Here is a 13,697-nt window from a genome sequence, read left to right as displayed (position 1 = left end):
TGTTTTGAAAACAAATGATAAATGTATGCATTATCCTGTTATATCTCACATTCTATATTGTGTTTTGGAAAAAGGTTGTCATAAACGTTACTAAAATTCATTAAAAAAAACAATACAAAAGAAATAAATGTTTTATGCATATGTACATTTATTTAGTTATAAACATTCATTCACTTTCTTCTTTCCTTCATGGATCTAAACTTTACCGCGGCCGGTATTTTTTTCTAAATTTTTATTTAATACATTGTAGATGTATTTATTTCAGTATAAAAGTGTAAAAAGGTTTTTGCTTTGGTCATGAAATGATGATAATCATGTGCCATACATTATTTATTTATTTTTTATTTTTTTATTTTTGTTTTAGTCTGTCCTTTGCCTCCATTTCTTTGTGGTGTACAGCCCTTTGTTTTTCAACTGTGCTTGTCTTTAAAGGGCTTTATAAATAAAGTTGGTATGGTATGGTATGGTATGGTATACATGCATATGACAAATGTAATTGATTACGCTCCCCTGTATGTACATCATCAGTCGTTTAAAAACCGCCACATCTACACTTTCATGGTAAATAATGCCAACAAACTTAGAATTTGGCAAGTTCGTTTCAATGTCATTTAATACCGTGGCACTCAATGCCTCTAGCATTTCATCTCTGGCTTGGTGATGGCCGTAAACTGCCGGTATGCTGGCACCATTGGACTTTTGCAGCTCAATCAAGCTTGGGAAGTTCGACATGGGGAGGTTCTCTTTGGCCAAGTAATACACAGCCCGCAGCTGGCTAATAACACTGTTTTTACTTGCCTCCTCTGATCTTTTCAGAGCGCCAAAAAAGATGCTCGACTGCTTCCCAGCCGATTCGGCCAACTAGTGAACTGATTGTTGTGAGAATAGCATCTGTGTGTGTGTGTGTGTGTGTGTGTGTGTGTGTGTGTGTGTGTGTGTGTGTGTGTGTGTGTGTGTGTGTGTGTGTGTGTGTGTGTGTGTGTGTGTGTGTGTGTGTGTGTGTGTTCTTTTAAGAATGGCAGTATGGGGGTTGTGTGACGTGTGTAAGTGAATGCCCTGCAAAAACTGAAATCTAAGTAAGATTAAATATCTCAAATAAGGGTGATATTTGCTTATTTTCTGTCTGATAAGATAATTCTTCTCACTCAGCATATTTTATGTGAGAGTGTTTTACTTGTTTTTTAAGGGTTATGGTCCTAAAGGATCTCAGTAAGATATTACAGCTTGTAGCTGAGACGTTATAACCTATATTGAGTAAAACATGCTTGAAACTAGAATATCAACTGTTGCAAAGCTGTGTCATCAACACTCACAAGTATAAAACTACTTTTTTAAAGTAATAATTTCTTATTTCAAGCATGTAAAAAAAAAAAAATCAGGACTTTGACACAATTGTGTCTCATATTAAAACAGATGACAGCCAAATGGACTTTGCTGTTTTATTTTCAATGAAACAATAGAAAATACGTACTCATATAGTAGTACAGTTGGCACAGTACAGTAAACTGACAATTAATATTTAAACATTAAACATGTGACATTTCAAACAATTTTAAACAGAAATAGTTCATGCACATTCAGATAAATTCCTCAAAATTACAATAAAAAAATTTTGGCTGGGGGCTGGGCTGTATATATGTGCACTAATTGACTGAAAGAGCACGCACTTGGCGCGATGATGTCATGTTGTCGATGGAAAAATGCATTTTTAGACCATATGATTTGCCTGAGCGGCTAGTAGACCTCGAGAGCAACAAGCGGTTGCCTTGTGATTAGGTTGGTAGAAGGTGGGGGTCGAACCAGGACCCCTCAGGTTGCTGGCACGGCCACTCTCCCAACCGCGCCTCGCCGTCTTATAAAAGAGTTATAACGAATCGACGGCCTCGTCATTCCGAGCCAAGAGCGGATCTGTAGGGACCCACTGCTGGGTAAAGTGGAGGGTGTTACCCCCCGTGTCCCCCACGCTCCTCGACCATGATCTGGGAGCCGACAAGCAGGAAAGGTGTAACATGATGTTTCTTGGTGCCTGGTGAGGCTGGATCTTTGAAAATAAACGCACCCAGTCGTAAAGGTTTTCTTTTTATTAGCCCGTTTACATGGGGGTGCAAAACATCTTTCCATCTTCATAAGTGAGCCATTTGCTTAAGCCACTTTTCATTAAAGCTTCGCTTCTTGGGTTTATTGCTCGCCATGACGAAAACAATAACACGCGGGAGTCCTAATACCAGAAATGCAGTATTTGTGATTGATAAAACTTTCGTCGAATCAAAATTCAAGAAATTTAAATCTGCCTGTAGTGGAAAGTTCATTACTTTGAAGTCGACTAAAAAAACGCAATAAACGAGGACAGAAATTTGACTCGGCAAATATAAACAAAACACTGGTGGAAAGCGATAATCGATTACATTATTAGTTTAGACCATTTTTGATTGATTGAAACATGTATTAGTAGATTGCACAGTACAGTACATATTCCGTAAAATTTACCACTAAATGGTAACACCCGAATAAGTTTTTCAACTTGTTTAAGTCGGGGTCCACGGGGTCCTGCTCAGTGGCCTAGTGGTTAGAGTGTCCGCCCTGAGATCGGTAGGTTGTGAGTTCAAACCCCGGCCGAGTCATACCAAAGACTATAAAAATGGGACCCATTACCTCCCTGCTTGGCACTCAGCATCAAGGGTTGGAATTGGGGGTTAAATCACCAAAAATCACTGCTCCCCTCACCACCCAGGGGGTGAACGAGGGGATGGGTCAAATGCAGAGGACATATTTCACCACACTTAGTGTGTGTATGACTATCATTGGTACTTTAACTTTAGATTAAAAAAAAACAAGCAAACCGGAGTTTTGACCCGGAGAAAGCAGTGTCGGTAATCCCGTGCGGACTTCTGGAAATGCGTGTCCTTTCTGATTTCAATGCATAAAAAGACACAAATAGTGCGTTAACGCCAACAGTGGGCACCAAAAGCCATGCCCACCGCTAAACTAGTTTGATCGATTGAACCAAAACGGAAGAATATGTGCTTTGGTCACTTTAACAGAAGTCATACTGTAGCGATTAAGCAGTTAACAACTGGAAATTAGCAAGTTTGGCAATGAAAAGACAGTTAGCTACAATGCTCTCTGGCTAGCTGGCTGCAAACACAAGCGTGTCTTATTACTCCGCCTCTCACAGTGAGACACGGCTAGGTTCCAGAAATCTATTCTACCGTGCAGTCAGCTAGCTGAGCAGCTGGCAGGGAAGCACTTGTGGCATCATCGCAGCAAACATTAAAGCACAGACATGGTGTGCGCAATTGGAAATCTCCGCCTGGTTGAATCGGACATTGACATCGTTGGTATCGGAACCCGATAAATATACTGGATAGGCTCGGCCTATCCTTGGATGTAAGCCCCCAAAAAGGTCGAGACCAGGAGTATTTGTGTTGGCTCCTCTTTAGTTTCAGGTATTGATTTGAATCCTTTTATTCCTAAATACAACTATATGTAAACATAAGATTAAGGAAGGCTTGATAGTCATTGAAATACAGTTTGATAGGGCTGCAATAATTAATTGTTGTTTAACGAGTGTAACTACTAATTGATACAATTCGGACTGCATGGAACGCCTGAAATATAAAAATGGGACCCATTACCTCCCTGCTTGGCACTCAGCATTAAGGGTTGGAATTGGGGGTTAAATCACCAAAATGATTCTCGAGCGTGGCCACCGCTGCTGCTAACTGCTCCCCTCACGTCCCAGAGGGTGGAACAAGGGGATGGGTCAAATGCAGAGGCTAATTTAACCACACCTAGTGTGTGTGTGACTATCAGTGGTACTTTCAATTTCAATGTTGATGATGAGCATGTTTTAATAAAAAAGAAAATACACATTGAGGCTTCAATTAATAAACTATTCAAATAAACTAATACATGGATTACTCAATTACTAAAATAATCAATAGCTGCAGACCAACAGTGTGATTTATTATACATTTTGATTTTCGACTTAAGTGGTTTCCACTGTACTTAATTTACAATCATAGATAATACATTTGGCTTACTCTCATACTATACTTGAGTACTGTCTGAGTAGATTTAAGAGTGAAAAAAAAAAAAAAGTTTCATGGCTGCTATCAACAAACAGATCTCAGATTACACCTCAGGCGCAGGAAATGTGAGACTGACCGCACGGCCGCCTGCCATCAAGGCACAGTGAGCTGATCACACATCTATCACCCAACAGACACACAATCGCAGGCAGGTGGTATCCGACACTGGCGGTGAGCAGAGCTTGCATTGTTAAAATGATGAGTTCGGATGTGTCACTCAACTTGTGTGTCAGTGCACACCCGTGGACACATGTTCACACAAGCAATGTGAGCTATTAATGACTCACTGATGTTACTATTTGACTTTGTAGCTTCAGGAAACAAATCTGGAACTCATACCTCTTGTCATTCTTTAATGAATACCGACTCTGATCCTTTTTTTTTTTTTTTTTTTTAACAGTCAATGAAGCAAAAGGAAATGGCTTAATTCATGAAAAACAATTTCCACATAATTCAGTGTTTACTCAACAACAGATTTAAAAAAGGTCCATGTGGTTACATTTTTTTACTAGGAGCTACAAGATACACAGACTTATAGTCTTGGAACACATGCCTTAATAATGAATCAGTCAGGGTATTCTAAGACAAATCAGACTATTCAAAACCATAAACATGTTCCTCTTATTTGTATTCTCCCATCCAGACTCTGGATATGCCCATGACAGTTGTGAATGAAAGTGTTGTCATGTGATTTATTTAAGATTTAACAAATGAGACGTACTTTGTAAGCCTTGGCAGTAAATCGATTATAGCGATAAATTTGAGATTTTTGTTGACGATTAAAAAATTGTAAAAAAATCTATGTTTTTTCCCGCGCTTGCCCTACCATATTTTTTGCCTCCAGAAGCTTCCGTAGCTTGTGATTTCCCCCAAATTTTAATTCACATAGACATATAGCACAACATGGCTAATAATAATAATAATAATAACAATAACTGGGATTTATATAGCGCTTTTCTAAGTACCCAAAGTCGCTTTACATGTAGAACCCATCAATCATTCACACCTGGTGGTGGTAAGCTACTTTCATAACCACAGCTGCCCTGGGGTAGACTGACGGAAGCGTGGTTGCAATTTGCGCCAACGGCCCCTCCGACCACCACCTATCATTCATCATTCAATTCACCGGTGTTAGTGGCACCGGGGGCAAAGGGTGAAGTGTCCCGCCCAAGGACACAACGGCAGCGATTTTTTGGATGGTAAGAGGCGGGAAGCGAACCCGCAACCCTCAGGTTTCTGGCACGGTTGCTCTACCCACTACGCCATGCCGCCCCGAATGCTAACGCAAACGAGAGCAAGACGTTTGTTTCAACTAAAAGAAAAGTGTCGTCAGTCGGTTTAGATTTGCGGCAACAAGCGTGGAACAAATGATTGCACGCTGCAATGTTTGTTCAAAAAGGCAGCAGAAAAACAAACTAATGCCAGTATCTGAAACCGAAGCATCCAGCCGAGTAGGGAAACTCTTTACGTGGCGAACAAGAACATAAACAAACAAACTCCCGTTAAAAAGCAGCTTATTGTAGTGGAATCATTTATACAAGGCACCATGTATGGTGAGAAAGAAGCACAGTGTAAAACAATCACTTAAGCGGTCGCTCTGCACGTCACTAAAGATGTAGTGCCCATACAGTGAAAATGCCTGTTTTTCATCAACCCAATAAAACTATGGATACCTCTCAATGCTACATTTTTTTAATTTAAAAGAGTGTTTAATATAAGCGCACAGTACGCGTAGTCTTTGCTTTTAAAAGGCGGGGCCTGTTGCCTAGTGACGTCAGAGGGTTTCAACGGAGCTGTATTTTTGGCTTAGCAGTTAGCAGCGCACTTTGTTGACTTGACGCAAGCTCTTTTGAATCTTTTCATCTTTGATTTGAGTGCTTGTATGCACGAGCAACAGCATTTTCTTCCTGGCTGGATGCAACTGCCCTTTTTATAAAATGTTGCCTATCATTCACAATCATTATGTAAGACAAGCACACATTTTTATTTTTTCCAAAGCATTCTACCGAGTAAATACATTTGACCAAAAATACGCTTACAATGGAGCCTATGGGAGTAAGGCTATTCTGCCTATAAAGCGCTTACAAAAAAACATCCAAACACTTCCATCAAGGTTTTATTTACACACTGTAAATATATATGTAAATATAGCAACAGGCACCTTCATAGCAACTTTTAAATTGTATGTATTTTGCTCGTATTGAACATCTGGCAGTGCATTAATTTCAAAAACACATTTACAACGTTCGCTTTCCCCTTGAACAATAACTACTAATCATGGCACACTGCATAAGAGCCAACAAACAATTAAACATCACTTACTGTACAATGTCTGCTCTCAATGGGGTGTTGACTATTAGGATGTAGATGTATTCCCGTTTGGATGAAGAATGACTCATAATCCTCACGTAGACAAAAAGGTAGGTGGCAATAATCAACTTTTCAGGTCTTATTCGCCATAACCGGTTGAAATTTGGCTGTCAAAGTGTACCAACTTGTCGGTTTACGGCCACAAAGTGAGAGGCATTATTTATAATCTAGAAATTAGTTTTCACAAGCTCTGAGGCAAGAAAGCAGCTCACCAGCTCATGATGTCAATACGGCAACATAAGGTAGTTACCTCTCTTGATCAATACGCCGCTAAAAATAGATCCTTAATATTAGGGTTTATAATAACAATAGCGCTAATACTTTAATATTCAGGTTAAGAAATATAAATGGAGTTTTGTTGGCGTTTTCTGGATGTTTTTTAGTGAGTTATAGTCGAAATAAACACAATTGCGTCATGACTTCATGGCTCTGTGTGCTCCTTTGGAAGCAGAATTTTATGTTTTTTCACGAGTGCATTAAAAAAAACATGTGTTCTTGTCGCTCATAGGGATTGTGAATTATAGGCAAAAATCCCCAAAAAGGGCAGTTTTCCTTTACCACTTCTGTTTAGCACAACTATTTGTGAAGCTGTGACACATCAAAGGGGCTTGCAAGGACATGTTTGTGTGTGTGTGTGTTTGTGTGAGTTGAAAAGAGACAGCTGACTAATTTAAACTTGACTGTCAATCGAATATTCTATTATTCTGCTTGATACATTCTGGCTGATCATTATTGTGTTCAATAAGGTGATTGTTCAAGAGTCAAACCTACTCAGTGGCCTAGTGGTTAGAGTGTCCGCCCTGAGATCGGTAGGTTGTGAAGGATCCATTGCCTCCCTGCTTGGCACTCAGCATCAAGGGTTGGAATTGGGGGTTAAATCACCAAAAATGATTCCCGGGCGTGGCACCGCTGCTGCCCACTGCTCCCCTCACCTCCCAGGGGGTGAACAAGGGGATGGGTCAAATGCAGAGGACAAATTTCACCACACCTGGTGTGTGTGTGACAATCATTGGTACTTTAACTTTAACTTAACTTAAAATAATTTCCTCAATTTGGGGAGGAATTTAGGGAATTATTTTGACTCTTGAACGCATCAAAATAATTCCCTCAATTCCCCCCCAAAAACGGGATAACTCGCTGGATTATAAAGACAATATAACATACTGTACATCCATGAACATGGATGCATATGAAAAAGTGCAATATATATATCTGTAATCTATTTATTTATATCTGCACCTTATTGCTCTTTTATCCTGCACTACAACGAGCTAATGCAACAACATTTCGTTCTTATCTGTACTGTAAAGTTCAAATTTGAATGACAATAAAAGGAAGTCTAAGTCTAAGTCTAAGTTGATCACCTCCTCGCCCTTTTTAGTGTCTAATAGACATATTAAATAAATTATTGTATTCATTGATGTCGATATGCACAGTCGCCTTGCGTTTTATGCTGTTGTCTCGTTCTCCTTTTCTTCTGCTTACACAGAACCAAATCCAGGTAAACGATGGGCATATAGGGTTTTGATTGTGAATACATGGCATTTCCGGAAGTCTATTTTATTATATTACGTGTGGCATACAGTGCATGCAAACTTCAAGTGTAAAATAATGTTTCACCTTCTCAGGGCGCAGGACTTATTGCAGCCTCAGAAGCACGTGGAAGCAAAAGTTTGATTGGAGAAATATGTGCAAAGCCAGATTTAACAAGGAACGCCCGCATTTCAGGTTTACCATAACCGGAGAGCACCTCTTGAATAAAACCGCGCAATGAAAGACTTAGATCGGGAGGAAATTTGCGCAACTGGGTAGCTTTTTACACTTAAGTGCATGGGAGAATACTGTAGCGCGCGTAATAGACACAGTAAGGTCAATAAAAGGTATGGTTGAATCAAACACCCTTATATGACCCAAGTGTCAGACTGTGCTGGCGTGAGCAGAGCTTTCAAAGTGTTTCCATGCAGTCGGAGTCATCTGGCAAGAGTAGGAAGTACTCGAGAGACAGATGACAAATATACATGAGAAAATATAGGGATGCTGTCAATTGTAGTAGCAGAGAATGACAGACATATTCCAAGAAGGAAGAACATTTAAAGTTTAAATGTATTCATGTCTGCTTCCCTTTAACCGTACGACCTATATGTAGCTAACAAGAGTTGGATAAGAACTAAGAAATAGATGGGAAGAGGATGTAAAGAAGCCAAACTCATGCTCTTGTGGATGTTTTAAAATATCCACTGGTCGGATATGGTCAGACACTGTCTACAAGCAGTTTGTCTGGTGTTCTGCAGACAGAGGCATGGACATCTATACTTGTTTCTGGACACACACAAAAAACTGTCTCGGGAATGTGTCCATGCAAAACAGGAAAGGGTCTATGTTATTTTCAAAGTGCAGCCACAGGGCGCACAGATTTTTGTACAAAAAAAGAAAAACAAGTTGAATTGTGGGTCACTTGGCCTGTTGGGTCACACGACTGTAAAGACATTTCAATGACTCCCCCTAAAGGGGTGTTCGGGGCCAAACAGGAAAGAGAAAAAGGAGACATGTTCATGCCCAAACCCAGCATTCAATCACGGCATTGACACAATGGAGACAGGAGCAGTCACAGCGACAAACTGGTCCATAGAGACATTTAAGCGGAAGTGAAAACAAAATGTGGTGACTTAAAACAGCACTCTGTAGTTTGCTCTCAGAAAATCACCCATTTCTATTATTTGCACATATCCTGACCTTGTTTTCACAACAGGATGGCAAACAGGCACATAAGCACATATAAGACTGATCCAACACTCCCACAAGATTAATTGTAGCTTTGACACTTGGGTTTCGTTCTCACGGTGACATAAGCGATACTCAATTTGAAACAAAATCAAATAGTAAATGTTAAGTCAAATAAGTTGCTGTGTTTTGTTTAATAGTGCAAAGAAATGAATTATTCTATTGATTCCCACAACAATTATGGCTACTCTCTAATTTTAGTCCATTGTATGCATCATGCTTGATCAGTTCATATCTTGCCAAATCACATCAAGACTTGCTGACTAAACAACAGACATCTTCAGAATCATCAGAATCTTACCTCCAATAGCGCTGCACCTGGAGATGATCTCCCACAGTACGAGTGCCATAGAGTACACGTCGGCTTGTTTAAAGGACTCAATGTTTTCCAGGTTGATCCTGGACTCCAAGACCTCTGGAGCCATGTACCTGGCTGTTCCCACCTGAGAGAACATTATTCCAGTGTTACACAACATATTTTTTAAGGGATAATTAAAAAGAGAAACCACAGCACCACAAGATTATTGTTGGTGCCATACACACAGGACAATGCAAATTGACAAACCAAAGCAAACCATCAAAGGCTGAGGTCTCTCACAATGAAGTGAAACAACATTAAAAACTGTAGTTAAACCTATCAAATGGCAACAAGTGGCGAGTGTACAGTAGATTGTTTGTCTTCATTTATACTGCACAATATTAAAAGGTTTGAATGCTCATTTCAAATGCACTGAAAGTATGCTGAGCACAACATATTCAGGGGTGGTCGCAGAAGCTGTTTGGCTACATAGAAGGAGGCTTATAATGTTAGACTTTGAAAACCCCTGACCTAATATGAGTACTTCCTAAGAGATGTTTAATCATAAAGTGTTGGACCCTGAGAGTGGGATAAAAGTTGGTTTATACTTTGGTGTTGACAATGCCACATACAATACGACTCTCTCATCCTCTGCAAATCATCCAAATGCATTATTTTAAGGCTTTGAATGTATTTTATGATGCATTGTGTCGGCTAATGGCCATAGGGCTGCACTTTAGATAACCACGCTTTCATAGCTCTTTTTAAAGCTTGAGTGAGGTACGGGACTTTAACTCTGGGACCAACCATAACTCTCTCGACTGTTTAGCTTGTTGGCTTCCTTCTTTGCTAGTGAAAAATGGTAATTAAATAAGGTAAGGGTATTGTTATTGAAGCTGGAACAAAGGAGTAAGCTGTCGGAGCATACTCTGGTGCCTCAAAATAGGGGTCTAAACGAAGTTTCAGAGACCTGACCAACAAAAATGCATACTCTACAAGCATATTAAAGGGTCAAAATGTGTGGCAAATATAAATTGCGCATGCGTACAAGTTGGCAGGTCTGCAAATATAGTTAATGACTCCTGATGGACTGTATGTGGTCAGCTTGACATCGGATCGGATTCTTTTATTCGAGTGGTCAAGGATAATTATCTCAAAACTTCTACTTTTTTTCCATTCATAATCCTTATGTGGGACAAGCGTACATATGTTTTTGTTTTTATGCACTAACTCGTAAATAAACGCTAGCAAAAGTCAGCTGTTGCCAATGGGAGTCGCTCTTTTTGTCTATAAAGCGCTCTAAAAAACATCCAAAAGTCTCCATCATTTTATATACACACTAAGCAGGGCCGCTAATGCACACGCTTAACTTAGCAGAAGCATACTGCTCCGAGCAGGGCGCGAAGCCAGGTTGCCGGTGTGAGAGGCAAGCGTGCTGACTCCTGAACAAAAGGCACAAGCAATCTCCCAAATTGCCAACATTATTCTTGAAGTTTACTCCTCTGTTGCCCTCACACAAATGTGCATGCGCCCGTCGCGAAGGCAATGTATTATTTTTAAAATTGATTATTTTTTTGGTTTGCGGGTGGGGGGTGGCTGGGGGTGTTGTTAAGGTTTAGGGAGGGGCCCCCAAAAACTCCCTCGGCCCTGGCTGTAGATATATATGGAATGTAGTAACAGGCACATTCACAAGAACATGTAATGCTTACGTTATTTGGTCATTTTTAGCATACAGCGACATTTTAAATTAAAAAATGCATCACCAATTTTGCTTTTCCCTGAAACAACAACACCACCACTAGTGTGCATCATGCATAAGAATCATGCAGCTGTATTACGGAGTGTGAAAAAAGATATACAAACTACAAACATAAAAACAATCACTCACTGTACAATATCTGCTCTCACTGGGATGCTGACTGACTGTTCATACAGTATCTTCCCCTTTAGATGAAGGATTAATCTTAATTCTCCCACAGGTTACAACAAACAAAAGGAGCTGCGAATGAACATCTTTTTGTGACTTTCTCGCCATCTCCAGGTATAAGTTGGATGTTAAGGTTGATCAACTTCTCAGTTTATGTCCACAACATTCTGCCATACAAGTGAGATGCATGATTTATAATCTAAAATGTACTTCTACCAATTTAGAGGCAATGCAGCAGCAGCTCAATACTGTATGTTAGCCCTCTGTGACCACTGTGCCGCTAAAAATAGTTTGTGTTAGCACTTAATAACAATATCGCTAATACCAGTATTGTTGGCTGCTTTTGGATGTTTTTTTAGAGGGCTTTATAGACGGAATAGTTAGCTCGTATTTGTCGTATATTACAAATTAGAATGCATAAACAAATGAAAATCATGTGTTCTTGCTCTTACATAGAGATTGTGAATGATCGGCAAAATAGCAAACAAAATGCAGTTCCCCTTTAAAGTGAATTGTAATGTGATGCCTGGTAAATTGTCAAGTTGTCAAGTCATCCAGACTGTGTTTCATGCTGTGCTTAATTTTAATTTATCCGCCAAACATTCTTCTTTCTTTCAACCAATAGGTAGAGAGAAAGTACTTCATTAAGATTTTTTACCATGTATAGAACCCAACAGACCATCAACGGTTTCAAATTCGAGAAATTAAACTTCTGGCATTAGGATCAAGACATAATGAAAAATCTGATTAAGAAAATTGGATTGATAGTGTGAAGGTTACCTGTCCACTGTTTGCCAGCTCATCCACAGACAGGGAGTTGTCTAGCCGGAGTGCGAGGCCAAAGTCGCACAGGCAGCAGGTCAGGTCACTCTTCACGAGTATGTTGGAGCTCTTAATGTCCCTGTGTGCAATAGGCACCTTGTATCGGCCATATGGGGAGTGGTCACTGTGAAGATGTGCCAGACCACCAGCAAGCGATCCTCCCAGTAACCACAGCTCATGCCAGCTGACAATATGGTGGGTCAAGTATTCTTGGAGGTTCCCCCTTGGCTGGTACGCTGTGATCAGCCAGTACTGTCTCTGTATCTTCCTCTCCTCTGCTGTGAGGAAGTGGAGCACATTTTCATGTCTCAAGTCGGCGTCCGAGAAAATGTCCTTCTCATTCTTCCAGGATGCGTAATCCTCGTATGAGAAAATCTTTACTGCCACAGTCTCAAAGCCCTGCTCGTCACTGACTGTGGATCCCTGCTTTAGTTTGGCTTTGTAAACTTCGGCAAAACGACCTTTTCCCACCTGGACATCCAGTTCAATAGGCAACAGCTCAGTGTTGTGGTTGAGGTTATTGGCGTGCGTGGAGCTGCTGTCAGAACCTTCGTCGTCAACCATGATGGCGCGAGCGTCACTAAAGTCGGGTGGGCCGCCTTTCTTGCGTTTAGCATTAGCCTTGCGCTGGTGGTAGACTCGATAACAGTAGAAGGAAGAAATCACCAATATAGCCATGACCAGCAGAGGAACCAGGCTCACCAAGATGACAGCAACCTGAGAGTCCACGTCTGGACAAAATAAATAGAAGAAATACCAAATGAGCGTGAGAAGGAAACCGCTTTTTGCCAAGTTACAGAAGGTATACAGTGGACATTTGGAGTTTGAACAGTTTGGTGGTGGAACAATTCATCATCATATTGTAAGAAAATATGGTCAGGAAAACATGGACAGATGAGTCAAGACGGGCAAGGGATCTGTGATAAGCTCATGAGGAAAATAGTGACTGTTTTTCTACTACAAAAAATTACATGTATGGTTTCATTTGCATATAGATGACCACATGCTAAAAGTTACTTGAACAGACTTAATTTTATTCCATAATTGCTGCTACAGAAAATGCATTTAAAATTCTAACAAATAGAAGGTTGGATCCTTGGAACATCAAACAAAATTGAAAAAGGCAAACATTTTAAATTGGCTAAAATGTAATAACATTTTAAAGATAAAACTAACTATTTTTGTGGGACAATTCAACAGTAAAATGTTTAAAAATAGAATGGATTGTGCTCCAATTTTGAGGGTGTCACTTTGTGAGTGGCGCTGAACACACATTGTTGTGATGTGGAGAAAGGGTGGGATTAAATAAGATATCCTTTTTCCTACTCCTTTTCGCACATGTTGAAGTATACAGTGTAACTATTCGCTTGAGTCTGCGCTACAAAATAACCTTGTATGCATGTCTGGA

General features: G+C 40.1%; 1 protein-coding gene across 1 annotated transcript in view; it reads right to left on the bottom strand.

Moving 5' to 3' along the window:
* tgfbr2b (transforming growth factor beta receptor 2b) overlaps positions 1–13,697 on the bottom strand; it is a 72,971-nt gene that overhangs the window by 20,978 nt on the left and 38,296 nt on the right. The window contains exons 4-5 of the mRNA XM_061982782.2: positions 12,248–13,020; positions 9,544–9,685 (exon numbers count right to left, since the gene is read on the bottom strand). Coding sequence (XP_061838766.1) covers positions 9,544–9,685; positions 12,248–13,020 — 915 coding nt within the window. The remainder of the gene's footprint in view (positions 1–9,543; positions 9,686–12,247; positions 13,021–13,697) is intronic.

The sequence above is a fragment of the Nerophis lumbriciformis genome, linkage group LG21, assembly GCF_033978685.3.
Source record: "Nerophis lumbriciformis linkage group LG21, RoL_Nlum_v2.1, whole genome shotgun sequence".
NCBI lineage: Eukaryota > Metazoa > Chordata > Actinopteri > Syngnathiformes > Syngnathidae > Nerophis > Nerophis lumbriciformis.
Note: the sequence above shows the minus strand (reverse complement) of the source record. Positions and strands in the feature narration are given on the sequence as shown.